This window comes from Tupaia chinensis, unplaced genomic scaffold (assembly GCF_000334495.1).
Source record: "Tupaia chinensis unplaced genomic scaffold, TupChi_1.0 Scaffold149309_1, whole genome shotgun sequence".
In the NCBI taxonomy this organism is placed as follows: Eukaryota; Metazoa; Chordata; class Mammalia; order Scandentia; family Tupaiidae; genus Tupaia; species Tupaia belangeri.
In genome coordinates, this window is record NW_006209153.1 from 85,888 (window position 1) to 106,680 (window position 20,793).

General features: G+C 42.9%; 1 protein-coding gene and 1 pseudogene across 1 annotated transcript in view; one reads left to right on the top strand and one right to left on the bottom strand.

Moving 5' to 3' along the window:
* The window catches only part of LOC102476651 (aminopeptidase O), a gene marked incomplete at its 3' end in the record, with an annotated part of 55,714 nt that extends 39,476 nt beyond the window's left edge, over positions 1 to 16,238 (bottom strand). The window contains 2 exon segments of the mRNA XM_006171086.3: positions 14,625 to 15,545; positions 16,105 to 16,238. Of these exon segments, the coding sequence (XP_006171148.2) occupies positions 14,625 to 15,421 (797 nt within the window).
* A 2,579-nt stretch (positions 16,239 to 18,817) lies between these two features.
* Positions 18,818 to 19,702, top strand: LOC102475421 (60S ribosomal protein L5 pseudogene; annotated as a pseudogene).
* The last annotated feature ends 1,091 nt before the right edge of the window (positions 19,703 to 20,793 follow it).

A 20,793-nucleotide genomic window follows, 5' to 3' on the forward strand; every position in this document is an offset into this window, starting at 1 on the left:
AGTCTCTGTTATGTGGTGAATGTGCTGACTTTGCTAGTGTGAGTTAACTTTGGCCTGTAGCTTTAACAAGGGCTAGCCTTAAACTAACTTAGTCTACATATGCTTCTAATGCTAATTTAGTTTATACTAACTTAATCTATATGTTAATTTTGGCTTAAAAACAGGCAGGTGGGGGAGTCTTAAACTTCCTGGTCCTCGTGTCAGTCTTAGGGAACCACATTCCTACAAGATCACTAATTTGCTTTATGGTAATGGTTAGTATATCTTACTCTTGCAAGATACCGTAATAACAGTAAAACTCACGGCAGAGAAATAAACTATAGGCCAGTAAAATGACACAAGGAGAGTTAGTAAACCGCTGGCCTTGTCTTGCCGTTTCTTCCCAGCCAGGCCATGGGAGACAGCCTCTTTACCAGTTTGTGTTGTCCGCATGGCCCCGTCACACATGCACTTGCAGACAGAGACATAGAGACAGAAAGCGAGAAATCACCTCCCAGAGGGGATGGTCATACCACAATCCCTTCTCCTCCATTCCCCTCTCGGGATCTTGGGCACGCACGCACACACGCCCGGCGTGAGTTTTAAGCCACCAGGTCCGGGACGCAAACCGCTGTAGACTACGTGGGAGTCCAGCAACATAGCCATTATGCTAACTGCTGGTTCCCCCACCATTTTTCTTAGTTCAAGAGCTCCAGGATGCCACTTCCAGTCTCACAGACTTGTGGGGTGAAAGCCATTAGTGATGCTTACAGGGCAGTGACAGGTTCCACAGATCTCCTAAACTCTGCCTCCTACACAGGCTGACCCTATACTGCCATCGTAAGTCTAACGGTGCTTGGGCCACACGGCAACTGAAAGTACTTGTGCCCTTAGCACCTAGCTTGCCTAGAGCCACTCTGGTGGCTTTCCTGCACAGCGAACAAACCCTCCCCAGTGCAGGGCTTGTCAGTGCTCTCCTCCTTCCTATAAGGTTGGTCTGGAGCTTATGCTAGCATAGCACACGTTGCAGCTGCATCCTTAGGTATGTGGCCCCCAAGGCTTCCTCCATTAGCCTCCCTCCTCTTCCCTAAAGCAGCAATCAGAGCTGAGATGAGCCACATCTGAGAAACACTGCAGAAGAAGAATCAGAAGGATGTATTAGGCCGTTGGGAAAGTCATGGCGTATTTTTCTATGCAAAACTGCATCATGACTTTCCTGACAACCCAATAGTAAGTGATTTACTGAAGGAGATAGAGAAGGAGAGACCTCACTGAGGTCACCAGCTTCCAAGCTGGCCCCAGTGACCCCTGCCTCCTGGCCATCACACCTGCCACACTGCACCAGGGTTGCTCTGTGTGACGAACAGGATATGACAAAAGCGATGGCATGCCACTCCAGAGACTAGATTATAAGAAAATCTGCAGTTCCACAACAAAGGCTCTTTTCCCTCTCACCATTTGCTCTGGAAGAGTCCAGCCCCGTGTCCTCAGGAGCGGAGGGGCCCACATGGTGGGAACGAAGAGCTCCAGCCTACGGTGGGGAACCGAGGCCGATGACAACTGTGAAAGTGAATCTGAACGAGGATTCTAGTTTCAGTCAAGTCTTGAGGCACCTGCAATCCCAGCCAACAGCTCAAAAACTGCTCCTGGATTCCTGACCTGTAGAAACTGTGCGCCATAAACGCTTGTTCTTTTTAAATGCCAAACTTGAGGTGATTTGTTATGCAGCAGAGATAACACAGAATTTTCTGAGATTTCAGGCCCCAGTGATGAGATAGATGGCAAAGCTATTAAACAAGAAAGAAAACTCCAGAAGGAACATGAAGAAAGAGCACTGCACCCACTGAGTATAATGCTCTACACGTTGCATGGCAGAAGGCAGTCCTATGGACACAGACTTCCCTACTCCCAAACAGCACACTTGCCCCCAAGGGGACCAAGTGTCTAAAACCAGACCTCGCTCAGAAAACTTAGGAATGGTAGGTAGTTCTATGAAGTAGTTAATACTGAAATTGCAGGCAGATTCGAGACAGAGTGACACGCTGAAATCAGTGGGTGGGGGGGGGTGTCATTCTATTGACTGGATTAAAAACCACAACATCACCATCTTTTCCTCTTCGGTTCTGCATCATGTCCCTTCTATCTATTGAGTTCTAGACATTCTGTTCTAGAATTCTGTCCTGATCCCTTCTATCCCTTTTGAAAGCCCTTTCAGCTGTTCTGTGCCTGGGCACATGAACTCTCACCTCAAAGGGTTAGTCACCAGCCGACCAGCATAGGAATCTCTGGCCTCCAACCTTGCAATGTCTTTTTTCTCTACAAAACTGGGGTATTATTCTTTTTGATAAAGTCAAAATTTATTTTATTTGGGGACCAGCAGATGTCAAAATGGTTAAATCACTGGACTCCCACAGTTAACCGTATTTTGAGTCCTGGACCCGGCAGATTAAAACTCATGCCAGGCACACATGCAAGCATATCCAAAATCCTGAGAAAAGAATGAAGGAGAAGGGACTGCAGTGTGGCCATCCCCCTGGAAGGTGATTTCTCGTTTTCTGTCTCCCTTTCTCTCTCTGTCTCTCCAGCAAGCGCATGCACCCTACAGCAAAAATCTCTCTCTTAATAAAAAAGGGGGGGTCTCTTTGTAGCTTTCCATCTGGTATCAGTTACAACTCTGAACATACAGATCAAGTCACCAACCTAAAAGCCACACCCATAAATATACCCATGTCTGATAACAGGACTCAATTTTTCTCGCTGGAATATTTTCGTTAACAGGGAAACAATCATGAAGGGGGCGCTCCTAGAAAAAGCTGGGAAATGCAGATTCTCTTAGTGCTCCCAGCCTACTTCTTCTCTCTTGGCTTTTTTTCTCTTTCTCAGCTGCAGGCTCATTCTCCCTGCCCAGCACGCCCCAACCAAGTGCCAGTGACTTAAATCTTTATAACCTACAGCCTTTAGATCTTTTACAACCTGACATCCTTATGCATGTCTCACATCATGGTGAAATACTTGAAAAACAATTTAAAATGAGGGAGCTTTCAACAGGGATAAAGGCTTTATCCTGTGGGTGAAGCTCCAGAGGTGGCATCCTGGGTCTCTGCCAACAGGTGGAACGGGGTGAACACAGGGTCTTCGCGGAGTCATGAAATCAACATCTGTACGTAGTGACTAATGGTGAAAGATGGCGTCCATCGTACACACATTCAGATGAGAACGTCGTGGAGAGCTGGTTCCGTGGTCTCCCAGAGAGGAGGAGAACCCATGTGTGTTTATAAACAGACGCTGCAGTATCTGAACATGCAATCGCTGAAGTAAACGCAGCTGTGTTTATTCAACATGATCAGCCTTGCACCTCAGCCATGTTACTGAAATGCTTATGGGACAGATGTGCAGGCGCCAGCATGAAATTCTCCAATGCTTATAACTGTATTATTTTCAAACTGCATTACTTCCTTTCCTTCCAGCATGCAAACATAAACTTTCTCTCCCCAAGGTTCAACTTACACACCCTGCGAGACACCCAGTTGCACGGGAGACTCCTTGGAGAGCACAGAGTGCAGGTTAATGGCACAGGAGTTGTGGGATTGGGCGGCAGTGGAAATCAGAATGAAGGCAAAACCAAGTTAAGACAAAGGTTGAGAGACAGATCCATGGCTTGCTGGTTTGTGCCATTGAAGAACTTCTAGGGGCCAATAGGTGGCATACTGGTTTAGGTGCTGGACCCCCACGTGGCTGAGAGCAGTTAGAGTCCCAGACCCAGCAGTTTGAGACACACTGGGCGTGTGTCCGTGTGTGCCCAAAATCTCGAGAGGAGAATGGAGGAGAAGGAATTGCAGCATGGCCATCCCCTATAGGGGGTGATTTCTTGCCTTCTGTCTCCCTGTGTCTCTCTAGCAAGCATACATGTTCTATAGCAAAAATCTCTCTCAAAAAAAATTTTTTTAAAATAAGAACTTCTAAACTGAGGCAGAACCTGTCTGAATTATTATTACTTCAACTTTTTAATAAATGTTCATATATTCAGAGTGATCAAATGAAGACAAGACATACTAACTGCCTTCCAAGGTAAGTGATCAAATAGCACTCATGTGCTTACTCCCCCACCCCATGGCACATGGTGAATTTTTCCAGAGGGCACATGCACTTGCCTGAGTGAGACAGAGAGAAAGAGAGGAAAAAGTGAGTAAACACTCCCATGGTGTAAACACTCCCACACTGGACACAAAGCAATCCCTTCTCTTCCATCTCTCCCTCCTTTTGGGATTTTGGACATGCACGCACATGTGCCCAGAATGTTGCTAAAGCTTCCAGGTCCAGGACTCAAACTGTGCAGTTGACCACATGGCATCCAGCTGCCTCAACCACCACACCACCAGTTGGCCCACTATTCCTTTTTTTTTCTTTCTTTATTACTTGCATGAGTGAATTAGACAGAGCACACCCTCAACAGGTCTCAACACCATAATCCACCCCTAGCTTCAGCCAGCCCTGGATCGTGGGCATGTGTATTTCCAGTGTACTCAAGGAGGTCTCTGGTCACAAGCTAGTACATTCCCATGTGGTCAACCTCTCAGAGTGTCACATTTTACCACTTTGCCACCAAGTAGCTCCCTTTTTTTTCTTTGTTATTAGGTTTTTGTGCTTACCGTAGAAAGAGACAGAGAAGGAAAGTGAGAAATCACCCATCCACCTACCCCTCCAAAAGGATGGCCACACCTCAATCTCTTCTCTTCCATTCTCCTCTAAGGGTTTTGGCCATATATATACATGTACCTGGCATGATTTTCAGGCCACTGGGTCTGGAACTCAAGCCATGGTCAGCCATGTGGGAATCCAGTGTCTTAACCACCATGCCAACTGTTGCCCCTCCTTTATTCTTCGTCTTTTTTTTTTTCTTTTAATAACTATATATTGGGGCCAGCATATTGTGTAGCAGTTAGGTGCTGGACTCCCATATGGCTGACCATGATCTGAGATCTGGACCTGGCTGCTTGAAACTCACGCGAGGCCTATATGTATGTGTGCCCAGAATCCCAAGAGGAGAATGGAGGAGAAGGGATTGCAGTGTGTTCACCACCCTTTCTGTCTGTCTCTTTCTATATCTCTAGAGAGCATATGCACCCTATAGCAAACATCTTATCTTTCTCTCTCTCTCTAAAAAAAGAGAGAGAATTATATATTTAATTCTACTTATTATTATTTATACTTTACTATAGGTACATGTGTCCACCAGAAAGAGACAGAGAGAGAGAATGAGAAATCAAGCTGTCAGGTTCAGGACTTAAACTGCAGTCAGTCATGTGGGAGTCTAGTGCCTGGTGGTTGAAGCGCTAGACTCCCACATGGCTGACTGCAGTTTGAGTCCCTTACTATTCCTAAGTCCCTTACTATTCATCCCTAAAGGAAAACTTGCAGAAAATTAATTCACACCATGTATGTCTTTCTCTTCAATTGACTACTATATGTGTCTGTCCTTTTGCAGTCAGGAGAAAAGGGGTTCTTTTTAGTTTACAAATGTTTTAGGTTCCACTGCTTTCCATCGAGTCACCCTTTTTGTCAAAGACTCGATTATCAGTTCAGTGACCTGGAGGAAGGCTGACAGGAGAAGCAGGCAGCAGGCAATGAATGGCCGTGTGTGCAGCCTGACGGGGTCTTTTCCTCCAGTGCGGCACTGACCTGGTCACTGGAGGCCAGGCGATCACAGATGTGTAGTGTAGGGGTCAGAGTCTTTCATCAGTGTCTCAGGCTTATGGAGTCTTCAGGACTCTTCAATGCCTTGCAGTCGGCTCCCCTTTCTACATCTAATTTTTATGACTGTGTTCTCACTAAACCTAGGTTACAGTCTCCTCTGTAGATGGGAAACCCTCTTAATTTCTTGTGCCACAAAAACCAGCAGCCAGAACTACTAAAACAGGCAGTGTCAACTATGATGCACACTCTCCTACACACGCCGACACACACACACTCCCCTCCCTTATAATCAGTCTGCTTCATGGCACAGTTGCCAAAACCAGAATTCATCAATCATGTAGAATATAGTGGTAGGTCCAGAGTATGCTGCTTTGGCTCAGAAAGACAGATTTTGTGTACAGTCGAATGGACAGGACTGCAAGGGCTTTGAGTCAGAAATGCACCATTTCATCTTCTTCAGAGATGCTTGGGGTACAGAAAATGAAAATTGCAGGTAAAGACAAAGACCATATTTCTCATTTGGAAGTACTTTGTGGGTAGAGGACCACATATGTGGAAAACAGTGGAGGATCTTCTCATGGAATCTTCCTATTTTATACGAGGCACCTAAGCTTCAGAAATGTACAATGACTTATCCAAAGTCACATGGCTGGTGCAGCACAGCTCTGGCTAGCACCAGGTGCATGTGCGTGGGTGTGCAGCTTCCCCTTCAGGTCCTCGGTTAGACAGGTCATTGTGATCTGTTCTTTTCTTTCCTTTTAAAAATTTGCTGTAGGGTATGTGCACTTGCTGGAGGGAGATGAGAGGGTGAGTGAGAAATCACCTCCTAGGGGGATAACCATGCAACAAGCCCTCCTCCTCCCTTTTCTTGTGATTATGGGCACACACGCACATGAACCAGTGTGTTCTTTTCAAGTCACCAGGTCTGGTTTAAAAACAACAACAACAACAAAAAAAAACACGCAGTTGGCCATGTGGGCTCCAACTACCTTAAATACCAAGCTACTGGCTGGTCTGATCTGTTATTTTCTGTAACTGTTTGATTAGTCTTTTTTTTGTTTGGATGGTGGTTTTGATTTGTTTAGAGTAAGCCAGTCTATTGTTATTTTCCCCCACAGCGACTCAACTGGGATTCTGAAAAATCACTGTACACATAGTAAGTGCATGCTCCAAGCGGAGAAAGAAGCTAAAACAGGAACCTTCTTACACCTTTTTAAGATTGAGATTCATGATTCCTCTTGTGTGATAGTATGGAATTAGTATGTATTTCCACTTCAGTTCTCATGAAATTTTTAATCGGTTTCTTAAAGCAAGAGAGAAAAAAGTAAAAATGTATTGGTTGTGGGACCAGCAAGTGGCGTGGTGGTTAAGGCACTGGACACTCCCACATGGCCGACCATGGTTCAAGTCCCAGACCTGGTGGCTTGCTTTCTCACTTTCCTCTGTCTCTCTCTCTCTTTCTCTCTCTCTCTCTCTCTCTCTCTGTCTCTCTGGTCAAATTAAAATAAACGAATTAATAAATAAATGAAATTGAATAAAATAATTTTTAAAAACAAACAAACAAAAAAAAGTATTGGTTGTAGAAATGCTCCTTTTAGTAGTGAAATAACTTCCAAAACATCTTCTGTTTATTCTTATCATTTTAAAACTTTCCTTTATAGTGACATACAAAACAAAGAAACTAATAATACAATGGAGGGGGGGTGGCAGGTTCTAGCATCTGGTTTTGATGTCAAAGTAAAAACACTCAAAAGTCTGCATCTTTCTCCGTCCAATAGCTGAGCAATAAATAAAAAAGAAAAAAATAGTTCTTACTATTTTGCCAACTTCATTCTGGTGTCGTCTAAAACAAAGAAATATCACAGTACCTTAGGAAAGTTTAATACTAGTGTTTTCCCACTTAGTTTTCTTATCTTTAAGAATGGTTTGAATAATTTTAGGTTTTTTAATAAATTTCCTAGATTTAACTGAATTTCCCTTCCATTCAACTCACTTTCCATGACAACATTAGCTTAAGCCCAGACCTACTAGATCATGTGGCTGCTTCCACAACTATTATAATAATCTTAAGGGAAAAGTAAATGTGTTACCAGAGAGAATGCCTTGGTTTCAAATAACATTGTATTCAGGGGAATGAAGAAAATGCAAAAAAAGTAAAAGTAAAATGAAGAAAATATAAACTTTAAATAAAGTTGTATTTTGTTTTGTGGTGTTTTTCAGTTTTGCTAGAGGGTGCATGCACTTGTTGGAGAAAGATAAGAGAGACAGAAAGAGAGAATAAAACTGAGAAAGCACCCCCTAGGGAGGACAGCGATGCAGCAAGCCCTTCTCTTCCATTTCTCCCTCCTTTTGTGACTTTCAGCATGAGTGTACATCACTCGCACGTGAACACACGCACGTGTGCACATACACGTTCGGCTTGTCTCCAAAGCTGCTATATCTGAGACTCAAATTGTGCATCTGGCCATGTGGGATCCAGCCATCTTAACAACCATGCTATAGGCTGGCCCAAGCTTTTCATTTTTAACATTTTTTTCTTAGGTATATTAAGGATCTAGAATCAATGTTTAGATCTAGGTATTCAAGCCCATTCTTTTCTAGCTTTATGAGAACACCTTTACACATTTTTGATACTGTCCTTATTCTCCATGAAATATTTTTAAAGATTACACACACACACCACAGAAATGAGAGCTTCTTTTTCTTTCTTTCTTCTTTTTTTTTTTTGGAGAGGTTTTTGCTATAGGGCGCATGCGCTCACCAGAAAGACGAGACAGAGAGACAGAAAGCGAGAAATCACCCCCCAGAAGAGATGGCCATGCCGCAATCCCTTCTCCTCCATTCTCCTCTCAGGATCCTGGGCACGCAAGCACATGCACCAGGCGTTGAGTTTAAGTCACCGGGTCTAGAAAACTTGAACCGCGGTCGACTAAATAGGAGTTCAGTGGCACAGCCATTAGGCTAACTGCTAGCCCCAAGAGTTTCTTTTTCAAGAAGCAAGTTATATCAGATCATTATGTGTACTCCCTCCAGCAGACATTTTCAAGGATCACTTATGACCCAGAATCTGAAGGATGGAAGTAAGAAAGAGCACTTAGGTTCAGGAGCTGGTACAACCCCAAAATGGCTAAACTCAGGTAGGAAAATATAGGCTTTTACTTACAGATATTTCATTTCAGAACTAAAATTATAATGAGGAAGAAATTATTGACAATTATTTAGAAGAAATGCTCTCTTTTTTTGGAGAGGATTGTTTGCTATAAGGCGTATGTGCTTGCTAGAGGGAGACAGAGAGACAGAAAGCAAGAAATCACCCCCCAGGGGGATGGCAACAGCACAATCCCTTCTCCTCAATTCTCCTCTTGGAATCTTGGGCACGCACGCACATGCACTCAGCGTGAGTTTAAGCCACCGGTTCTGGGACTCGAACTGCAGTAGACTACATGGAGTCCAGCGATGTAGCAATAACACCATCTGCTGGTCCCAAGAAATGCTCTTATATAGCTTCAAATATATTTTCAGCTCTCCTCCAGAAAACATTGCCACCTTGTAAAGTGGGAGGACAACTTTCATAAAAAGAGAATTTGGGGATAGAGAGATGGTGACCTCTTTTCCAAATTTGAAGTTTTTTTTTTTTTAAATAAACTTTTTATTTTATAAATTGCAAAAATTGCAAAAATAGGAACCAGCAGATGGTATAAGAGTTACATAGTTGAACTCCCACGTAGTCAACCGGGGTTCCAGTCCTGGACTCGGTGGCTTGAAACTCACGCCAGGAACATTGTGCGTGTGTGCCCAAGATCCTGAGAGGAGAATGGAGGAGAAGGAATTGCAGTATGGCCATCCTCCCTGGGGGAGCAGTGATTTCTCCCTTTCTGTCTCTCTTTCTGGTGAGTGTACACACTCTCTAGCAAAAATCTCTCTAAAATAAAATAAAATTGCAAAGATAATAAACAGAGTTCCTACATACCCTGTATGTGGTTTTCCTTATAATTAATAATTAGCAGCTTACATTGGTATATTTGTCACGATTAGTGGACCAATATTAAAACATTATTATTAACATAGGTAAAGGCTTCATTCAGATATCCTTAGTTCTTCCTCAGTGTCCTTTCCTGTTTCATGATTTCCTGATCCTTTTCATCATCATCTCCTCGGGATCCTCTTGACTGTGACGGTTTCCTAGGCTTTTCTTTATGCTGACGTTGGTAGTTTAAGGAGTACTCATCAGGCACTGTGTCAAAAGTCACTCAGATGAGATCTATCTGGTATTTGTCTCATGACTAGATGGGGTTAAGGGTTTGGAAAGGTGAAGCCCACAAAGATGCCATTTTCATCACATCATACCAAGGGTACGTACCATTAACATGAGTTACCTGTTGATGGTAACTTTGATCACCTTGCTAAAGTGGGATTGGCAGAATTATCCAATGTAAATTATTTTTATTTCCTCCTTTCCATACTGTATTCTTGGAAGGGAAGTTATAGTCCACACTTAAGGAGTTAGGAGTTAACGATCTACCTCGTGAGGGTTGAGTATGTACGTAAGTTCTCTGGAATTCTTCCACACCACGGATTTGTCTACTCTTCCCTCCCTGTTTATTTCAATCGTTTGCTTATTTCAGTTTGGATTACCATCAAAAACTACTTGGTGTATTCTGTTGCTCTGCTTTGGCCACTAGGAGCCCTTGTAGATGGGTCCTTGTCCTTCAGCACAGCCCCACCATTGCGGGTTGTTGCTATCGCTCAAGCACGTCCCTGCTTTCTGAAGCTACGAGATGAGCATCTTGTAGCATTGTCTTATATGTTTTCTGGCCCAGTTGTGGCCCTTTCTCCAAGAAGCCCTGATTCCTTTTATTGGAGAACAGTATTAAAAAATAAGACCAGGATGGTAGTGTGCTCATTGCCTCTAGACCGTCTCAGCTGACAAGCAAAGAAATGTGCATGTTATATACACATTTAACATACACATGTTGGAAACACTCACATCTACAATTATTTCTATATAAACCACCCATAGGCATATCAAGTCTCCAATTCTAATCTATCACTGCATGGATCATTCCCATCTTTCCCTTGTTTGTTTGTTTGTTTGTTTATTTATTTATTTATTTATTTATTTTGAGAGATTTTTGCTATAGGGCACGACAGACAGAGAGAGACAGAGAGACAGAAAGCGAGAAATCACCCCCATGGGGGGATGACCACGCTGCAATCCCTTCTCCATTCTCCTCTTGGGATTTTGGGCATGCCCGCACATGCGCCTGGCGTGAGTTTTAAGCCACCGGGTCCGGGACGCGAACTGCGGTCGACTACGTGGGAATCCAGTGACATAGCCATTACGCTAACTGCTGGTTCCTTTAATGTTTTTACCATAGAGCGTCTGCACTTGCCAGAGAGACAGAGACAGAGACAGAGAGAGGGAAAGCGAGAAATCACCCCCCCCCCCCAGAGGATGACCACACCACAATACTTTCTCCACCATTCTCCTCCTGGGATTTCAGGCATGCACATATGAACACACATACCCCCAGCATGAGTTTGAAGTCACCAGGTGTGGGGATCAAACTGCAGTCAATCATGTGGGAGTACGGCACCTTAACCACCATGCCACCTGCTCACTGCCTTTGCTTATTTTTTAACCTCCTATCTCAACAGTGAGAACCTGGTCCGACCATCTACCATTCATTTATGTAACTGCTCAACTCCCACATGTACAGTGGGAGTAGAATCACCAACCTGTACCTCTCTGGAAACAACTCAATCAGCTGCCCAGTTCCTTTTGCCTTTAGTCTTACAGACTCCACTCATGTCTAAAGGTACTTAGGGCAACATATTTTTTTCCCATCCCCTTCAGTGAGATTGTTGGATCACATTTTGCACTCCATCCTGGGTTCCTCTGAGTTCCCAAATGATTATTTAATATAAATAAAATAATACAAGTCTTATTCTATTATTTTAAAAAATTTCTCCCTTCCGTAAGCAAAAGAAACAGACAAAGTATGACAGTAGTACTCCCAACAGGGTCTTGACACTGCAAACCACTCCCAGCCTCAACCAAGCCTAGATCATGGGCACACATACACCCAGCATAGTCAGGAAGGTCTTCAGACTTGAATCAGGACCTGTCCATGGGGTCTGCCTCACAGAACATTGTGCTTTACTGCTATGTCACTTACTGGCCCCTTACGTTTTATTCTTGATGGGGATAGGTAAAGGGAGAAGCTACTGAAAGAATTTGAAAGATATCATTTAGAGATGTTTAAAAGTTTCTATCTAATCTGCTTAAAAATAGAAATTGGCTCTAAGTTAATATAATTTATTTTACAGATATAATTGAAAATTTTGCACACAATAAGTGACATGGTAAAGATCAAAAGTAAGAAAAGTTGTTTCCTAAGAACAGCCCTGTAGCCTAGTGGTTAAGAACTGGATCCCACATAGCCAACCACAGTTCGAATCCTAGCCCCAAATCCTGATATGATGGAGAAATAGACAAGCAGGGTTTGTGGCATGGCCAAACCCCATGAGGGTGCTTTCTCTCAGTCTCTCTCTCACCCTGGAATGCACACATGCTCTCTGGCAATTAAAAACAAAGAAAAAAAGGAAGGAAAAGAAGAGGAAAAAAAGTTGTTCTCATTCACAATTGAGACAGATTTTTCTGGAAGCTTCCAGTCACTTTCTTCAATTTCTCTATGTGTAAAATGGAAATAAAAAGTTCCTCATCCAGGACTGAGAATTTACATAAGTATACCATTCTGCCATTCAAGAATAAATATGTAGCAACTATTTCATCGGATCATCAGAAAAGTCATGACACATTTTTGCACAGAAAAATATGTCATGACTTTTCCAGTGACCCAATAGTTCTAATAAATATGGGCTCTGTGTCCTGGAATAAATAAGCTCTACCTAATTATATTTTTTACACAATTGTGAAAGTTAATATTTTCACAATTTATATTCATGAAGTATTGTAATCCTGACAGTTACTATTCATTCATATCATTAAGCAATTATTTCTGTTCAGCAACCTAAGATCCTTAGTTATTTTAAAGCCCTTAAAGTATCCAAACAGTTAACAGGTACACTTAGATTTATTCTTAAGCATATGGGAGAGTTTAGAAAGATCACGTGGCCATTCATAAAATATCATCTTGATTGTAATAAAACTCCCTCCAAAAGCAGAAAAAAAGACAAGAGAACTTTCTAGGAGTCCTTTTTCAAAATAACATTTCTTACACTTGTAAGACAGAATAAATGACATTAGGATGCTAATATACCATCGCCACCTTCTGAGAATACAGTTTGAACTTGTGCTGTGATCACGCATTTACTGAATTATCAGAAAAAGAGGAATCAAGAATAAATTAACCAAGTCAACCTCTGAAAGAGCAAAATATGCCAAGGACTTTCTTTTTATTATTACAGAAACCAGCATTTATCTATAACTCATTCCAACTCAAAATTTTTGCATGTAATTTAATTCACAAGTCTTTGTAGTGAGCACTTAAGAGAAAGTCGTGTTTGACAGCATTAACATCTCTTGCAAATATTGTCAACAGTTTCTTCTTCACCATTATTCTAGTACAAAAATGAAACTGTATAAAAACTACAATTTCCTAGTTAAATATTCAGAGACAGTATATTGTTGGATCTTATTGAAAAACCCACCTTTAATCATCTCAAAAAGATGTTAAGATTCAATAAGAACACCTGCTTCTCTCCCTCAGTCTCCAAAGAACATCGAGCAAGTTATTCTATAAATAAATCACCATACTTTTGTACTGATGCAAGTTTGTACCAACCCCGCAATTTCCCAGAGGCTGCCTTAGACTCTAGCAGAAAAAAAGACAGGAAGTGAACTCACTCTGAGCAGGGCCAGAGACCGGAGCGGGAGGTAAGATTAGAGGCAAGGAATGAGATCATTAGAGCTCAAAGTCTAAGTGATGCTTTGAAAATAAAAAACAAATGAAACTTCAGAAGGTTTTTAGATGGGTGGGTTGAGCAAGAGTTGCAGCAATGGCTGAAAACCACTGCATCGATGAGGAGAGTCCAATACTTATTAAAGGCAGCTCTCAAACCCAGCTAACAGAGACCTACAATAATTACTGTTCTGATGTGTAGTACATTAGCACAAAAGAACAGATAAAGTCGCTGAGGAATCAGAAAGTTTGATTTGAAAATTCACAAATTAGAAAAAACCTGCACTGTTGGAGGTGGGGTAATAAATAAATGACAAACAGCTGCCGAAATGTATCCCCCTGGGACATGATGCCTCATCAATCCCTTTTGCCTGCACTGAAAACCAGGGTATTCCTGATACCTGTACCAAGAATCACAGCCAAATCAGCCAGGGTGCAGTCTCCGCAGTAGGGACCAACACACTCTTCAGACACAGGTCTTTCACGTGCTTTGGAGGTTCATGCTGTATGACAACTGACAAAGCCAAGAGACGGGCACAGTAAGAAAGTCACAGAGCTGGCTCTATAGGAAAGCTCTTGGCCAGGCCTTACACCAACCCAACCTTGCAGCAGTCTCCTCTTCCAGGGGGAGGATGAGGGAACTCTGAGAAAGTATTAGCACAGAGACATCTCACTCCAACTACAGCACTGGGCAAGCCTCCCACCTACAGCACTGCAAGTCACTAGCAGAGATCTCCACAGACAGCCAGGCTCAAGAGTTCATCACTAAGCTTGCCTTTTAAGCTCCTAACTCAGAAATGCAGGGATTTAAAGTAATCTTTTCATCCTGACTTTAGAGAGGTAATCCTATTAAGCGTTTGGCATGCCTGCGAATTTACCTGCTTCAATGTGGGTCTAGGGAGTGGGAACTACCTGAGTAGCAGCCATAGAATAAACAGCATTTCTGCAGAGCTGGTCACGTCTGTGAACATCCCTGCAGTTATGAGAAGAGCGGACGTGGGGCCACAGAACACTCCCGAAACCTACCTGCCACTCTGGTCTGAGGTCCACGTAACTGATCGCCCCTCGGGTTTGGTTTTGTACCGTATCCTGATGGCATGAGGAAAGTCAGTAGGTGTCTGACAGCCTGTCTTCCTGATCTGTAAGCTCCAAGTGTCAGTGTCAAAGAAGAGCTCCCCACAGCCAGGAGCCTGGCTGCAGCGAGCGTAATAGTCTAACTGCTCCCTCCAACGATCTGCAGGCAGAGTCGCAAGTTCATGTACAATCTGATTCCTGAGTTGCTCAGAAACGACAGTGAGCTTGGGAGGCCTTGTAAATTGTTCAATACCTGGCACTGCAGCAACATCCACCTCCTCAACCTCTAACACGGATAAATCACAGCAGTCCAACACTAGCAAAAAATCCTCACTCCCATGATTCCCGGTGTCACAGCAGTACTTTGAGCTAGAAGTCCCAGAAGCCTGTTCCTGGTTGTCATGGTTACCATCTTCATCAGAAGTATCTTTTTCACCTTTACTACAGATTACAAAATCATTACATCCCATTTCAGATGAGAAGGTCCTTGTGCTTGTCACAGGGATATGACAGGATCCAGGCGTCCTAAACTTGCAGGCTTCGTTTGACTCCAATTGCTGGGTTTCTTTGGTGGAACTATTCTGTGTCCTGAATCTGTTTCCATCCTCAAAGAAAAGCACGATGGTGCCCTCAATGACTTGACTTTCAAAATCCACATCTACATCCAGTACATAGTGCTTCACAAGTATGTGGCTGGTATTGGCCATGAGAGGCAGATCATCTCTGGAAGGGTCCAGTTTTACATCCATGGTATCTTCTGTATCTTACTTGGGATGGGGCTTCCTGTCTGCCTCAATCTTCCAAAATCAAGAACAGCTGCTTATCAAAAAAGCCACTGATGTCACAAATTATAGTTCCACAACTTTCGATCCCCTGACAAAGAAGAAAAACACAGTTAGACACCATTCCAAATAAGACCCTAAATGTTCCTGTAACTGCTGCTCCTGCAAGTTGGCTACCATCCTTAAATAATCCCCCATTGTAGTGTATGCTCATGGCTAGAAGGCAGACTGAACTTTCTGACTGACATGAACGAAAGCTGCATTACGGGTTTCTAAAAATATTTCAATTACCAACAGAACGAAATGGGCCTCCACAAAGCCAGAATGGAGCTTCTAACTAGAACAGTCTTTATTTGGGAAAAAGAGCAATTGTTATGCAAAAGTGTAACTGAGTATCACTGTGCCTCTTGTTTTAAGAGATATTAAATGTATCATTTCTAATTTTGTGCATCAAAAGATAAGTAATTGTTTTTCTACTGTGATTCTAAGTAACAAGTATGAATGAAGGCTAAATGGCCTCATACATTTTATTCTTTGAGAGTAATAATTTAATACATACAATGTAACTCTAGGGATTAATGTACTTTTCACATTAGGACTGCTCTCATATCAGCACTTCCAGTAAATTACAGGAAAATGAGCCAATTTACCAGGACTGCATTCTAAGTATTCCTTTGAGATTGTTCATGGAGATTTTTCAAATTTATAGTTAAATACTCAAGGTATATCATTACATCTTAATAGCTGAAAACCCATTAACATTCTGGGTAATAGCTTTCTTGTGGCAAACAAAAGGTCTTCTCATTTGGAAAAAAAAGCATGCAAATACCTATAAAAAGGAAAGAGAGAAATTAAAATGTAGAAACAGATGTTGCAATAAAATGCACAAGTTCTTCATAAAAGTTCTGAATCAAAATATATTCTTATTGTAATAGCAATCTGACTAAAGAAAAATTATTTGAAATTATTTCAGTCCCTGTTGTGTACCTAATTTCTTTCAGTACATGCTATTCTCTTTTTATTCTTTTAACAAAAATGAAAAAGAAATAGCAGGAGAAAAGAAATAAAAACTCTGACAGAGTAGATATATTTAAAATAATTTCTGTATTTCTCAACATCGGGAGGCATTTTTGTATCAACCATAAAGCAGCATTACTTGACTTTTCAAGTAAATCGAGCCCTCCCTTTCCATTCTGGGTGGTTCCTCCTCACCTCCCTTCTGACTTTCTCTGCCTCTTTACTTGGCCGTTCTCTTTCCATTCCTTCTAGAATCTCATGCCAGCAATGAACCCTATTGAATTTTCGGTTTCTAGCTCTCCAGAGGCTACTTCCTCATCATAATTTCATCTAAACATTAAAAAGTCCGGCCTCCTGCAGCCTTGTATGATCTGGTTCTGAGCTATTTTTCTAGTCTTGCAGATGACGCTCCCTTTACACTGCAAGCCTTGTCCTCTAGCCAAAGGGCCTGCTCCCAATGCTAGGCCTGAAGATGGCCTCACTCCAGACCCCTCTGCCTTTTGGACAAAGCCCTGTGCTAAACCTGGTGTGCTCCTGGCTCCCACCTGCCAAATCCACCTGCCAAATCCACCTGCCAAATCCTATTCTTCGTTCACATGCAACCAGCTCCCCTAATTCTTCCCTGGTTCTTACTCACTCTCCCACCTCACTGATATGGCCATGACTTTAAGTGCAATAGAAGCAGAGAGAACTCTGGGATGCAAGACTAGTCTGGGATTGCCTTATGGAGAAACTGGTACTTCCTTTGGTCCGAGAGAAGTCAATGGACAGATAAACTGGGATATTTTCTTTTCTGCTTGAAAGTCACTGAACGTGTCAATTAATGAGTATTATAGTCTTTGATAAAGTCTGTGGTTATATCTATCTCATGAGAACAATAATGTTAAAACTTCATCCTGCAGCAGTCTAGGGCTGCTAATATGCAGTGTTTTCTTAATTAATTTTTTAAGAGATTATTTTTTTTTGCTAGAGGACATGTGTGATTGCTGGAGAGAAACAGAAAAAGAGAGAAATCACCCCCTAGGAGCATGGCTATACCGCAATCCCTTCTCCTCCGTTCTCCTCACAGGATTTTGAGCGTGCATGCACACACGCGCAGTGTGTTTTAAGTCGCCAGGTCCGGGACTAGAACCCTGGTCAACTACATGGGAGTCCAGCAACATAAGCATTATGCCATCTGCTGGTCCCTAATTTTTTTAAAGGAAAATTTTTTGTTATAAAGTGCATGAGCTCGCTGGAGAGACAGAAAGTGAGAAATCATCCCCTCCTCACTCAGGGAGGCTGGCCAAACCATAATCCCTTCTCCTCCATCCTCCTCAGGATTTGGGGGCATGCACAAACACATGCCAGGCATGAGTTTCGAGCTGCCAGGTCTGGGACTTGAACTGTGGTTGGCCATGTGGGAGTCCAGCTACACAACCATTATGCTAACAGCTGGTCCCTGATTAAATTTTTCCATAAAGAAACTCTGGGCTGGCCCCATAGCACAGTTAAGTGCTACGCACGGTGAGCCAGATCCCACATTGCTAACCGTTGTTGGAATCCTGGTCACGGGGGCTTAAAAAAACACACCAGCTCCAAGTTTGTGCATACCTCCATCCTGACAAGACTGGGAGATAAAGAATGATGAAGTGATCACACACCACAAGAGCGTGCTTTCCTTCTCTTCCTCTTTCTCTCTCTCACTCTCTCTATCCAGCATATCCTCTGAGAAAGGAGAAAACAAAACAAAACACCCTGAACACCCACAGAAAACTTGAATCAAATGACACAGAGTTAATTTAGTGGCTGTCTAAACCATTGATACTTGCTGAAAAACAGGTATTTATAACATAGATATAACCATTCATTGTTCAACCTTAATAGAGTCCTTCATTTACTTCTGGTAATTTACATAATTTAGGAATAAAATATATTCTATGGAGTATTTTTCACTACTTTTGTCCTGTTGGCAGAAAATGAGGCTGCCTTAGAGCCCTATCCATTCAAGCTTGTTGTTAAAACCAATGAGGGCCCAGCGGGTGACATAGTGCTTACAGTGCTGGACTCAGATGGCAACTGCGGTTCAAGTCCTGGACTCGGTGGCTTGAAACTCACGCAGGGCACATGTGTGTCCGTGCGTGCCCAAAATCCCGAGAGGAAATGAAGGAGAAGGGATTGTGGCATGGCCATCCCCTCAGGGAGTGATTTCTCACTTTCTCTGTCTCTCTGTCTCTGGCGAGCACATATGACCTACAGCAAAAATATCTCTTTAAAAAAAATTAAAAGAAGAAAAGCAGCTTTTTTCCACCTGTAGTACTTGAGGGCCTGCAGGTCATCCATGGCCACGGGTCTCTGTTCCACAGGATGGGATTTGTTAAAGTCGTCAAGAATCAGGCCTACTTTAAGAGATACCAGGTGAAATGTAGAAGACGACGAGAGGGTGAAACTAATTACTATGCTCGGAAATGCTTGGTGATCCAGGATAAAAACAAATACAACACACCCAAATACAGGCTGACAGCTCATGTAACTAACAGGTATCATTTGTCAGGTGGCTTATGCCCGTATAGAAGGGGATATGATAGTCTGCACAGTTTATGCACATGAACCACCAGAACACGGTGTGAAGGCTGGGCTGACCAATGATGCTGCAGCGTACTGTACAGGCCTGCTGCTGGGCCCCCGGCGGCTCAGTAGGTTCGGCATAGACAAGGTCTATGAAGGTCAAGTGGAAGTGACCGGAGATGAGCACAATGTAGAAAGCATCGATGGTCACCCTGGTGCCTTCACCCGCTATTTGGATGCAGGCCTTGCCAGAACTACCATTGGCGATCAAGTTTCTGAGGCCCTGAAGGGAGCGGTGGATGGAGGCTTATCTATCCCTCACAGTACCAAACGATTCCCTGGTTATGACTCTGAAAGCAAGGAATCTAATGCAGAAGTCCATCGGAAGCACATCATGGGCCAGAACGTTGCAGACTACATGCGTTACCTAATGGAAGATGACGCCGACAAGAACAGGTCTCTCAGTACATAAAGAACAGTGTAACTCCAGACATGATGGAGGAGATGTAGAAGAAAGCTCACACTGCCATACGAGAGAACCCAGTCTATGAAAAGAAACCCAAGGAAGAAGTTAAAAAGAAGAGGTAGAATTGTCCCAAGATGTCCCTTGCCCAGAAGAAAGATCAGGTAGCCCAGAAGAAGGCAAGCTTCCTCAGAGCTCAGGAGTGGGCTGCTGAGAGCTAAACCAAACAATAGTATGACGTTATTCCAGATAAAGACAATAAACTTAACAATAAAGCAGCAAAAATGCAAAACAAAACAAACAAACAAATCAAAAATGAAAAAAAAGGTTAGTCAGTCGAACTACTATGGCACAGGGTAACACAGTGTCCTTGCAAGACTGGAAGCAATATGGCCAACTGTGAGTTCAGCATCCCTGGGTTGGCCTAAAAATACACGGGGCACATGCACAGTGGCCAGGAGCTTGAGGAGCTGGGAAAACACGTGAACAATCATTAAACAACAACAAAACGATGGTTAGCTTTCCAGTGGCTACCCACTGCTACCTCCATAATCGAAGTGCTATGTGGCATGTTTTTGTTTTTGAGAGGTTTTTGCCATAGAGCGTGTGCACTCTCCAAAAAGACAGAGAGAGAAAGAAAGCAAGAAATCCCGCCCCGGGGGGGATGGCCATGCCACAATCTCTTCTCCTCCATTCTCCTCTCAGGATTTTGGGCACGCATGCACACGCGCCCGGCGTGAGTTTAAGCCACCAGGTCCAGGACTTGAACCACAGTTGACTACATGGGAGTCCAGCGACATAGCCATTATGCTATCTGCTGGTCTCTGTGGTGTGTATTTTCAAAGCTTAAATGTTTATCACCCTGACTTAGGCAACTCTTCCGTTGAATTCTTTAATATATTCTCCACAGAGGTAATTTTAAAACTTTCCTTCTTTTAACTTTCCAGTTCCATGATGACTTATTCTCAAATGAGTATTTGACCCCGTTCTCTGAGAGATTCTGGAGCTCCGCATTTCAGTCCTATATCAAAGTATCCTTTGCTTTTTCTAACTATGGCCTCCGCCTGATTCAGAGTGAACAATATCCCTTCTTACCAAATCTAACTCTATTCATCTAAATCATAACTTTTGGGGTCTTGAGAGGGTCAAATCAATAGCACTCTTCTTTCCCATTCAAATTCTGAACACGCTGTGAAAGAAGATGAAGATATGGCAGAGAGACCAAATTATCACCACTCCCAATGAGAGCTAAAATGGAGAACATGGTTTACAGTGGGTGCCGAATGTGCCTGGAAATCAAACCCCCAAGTCG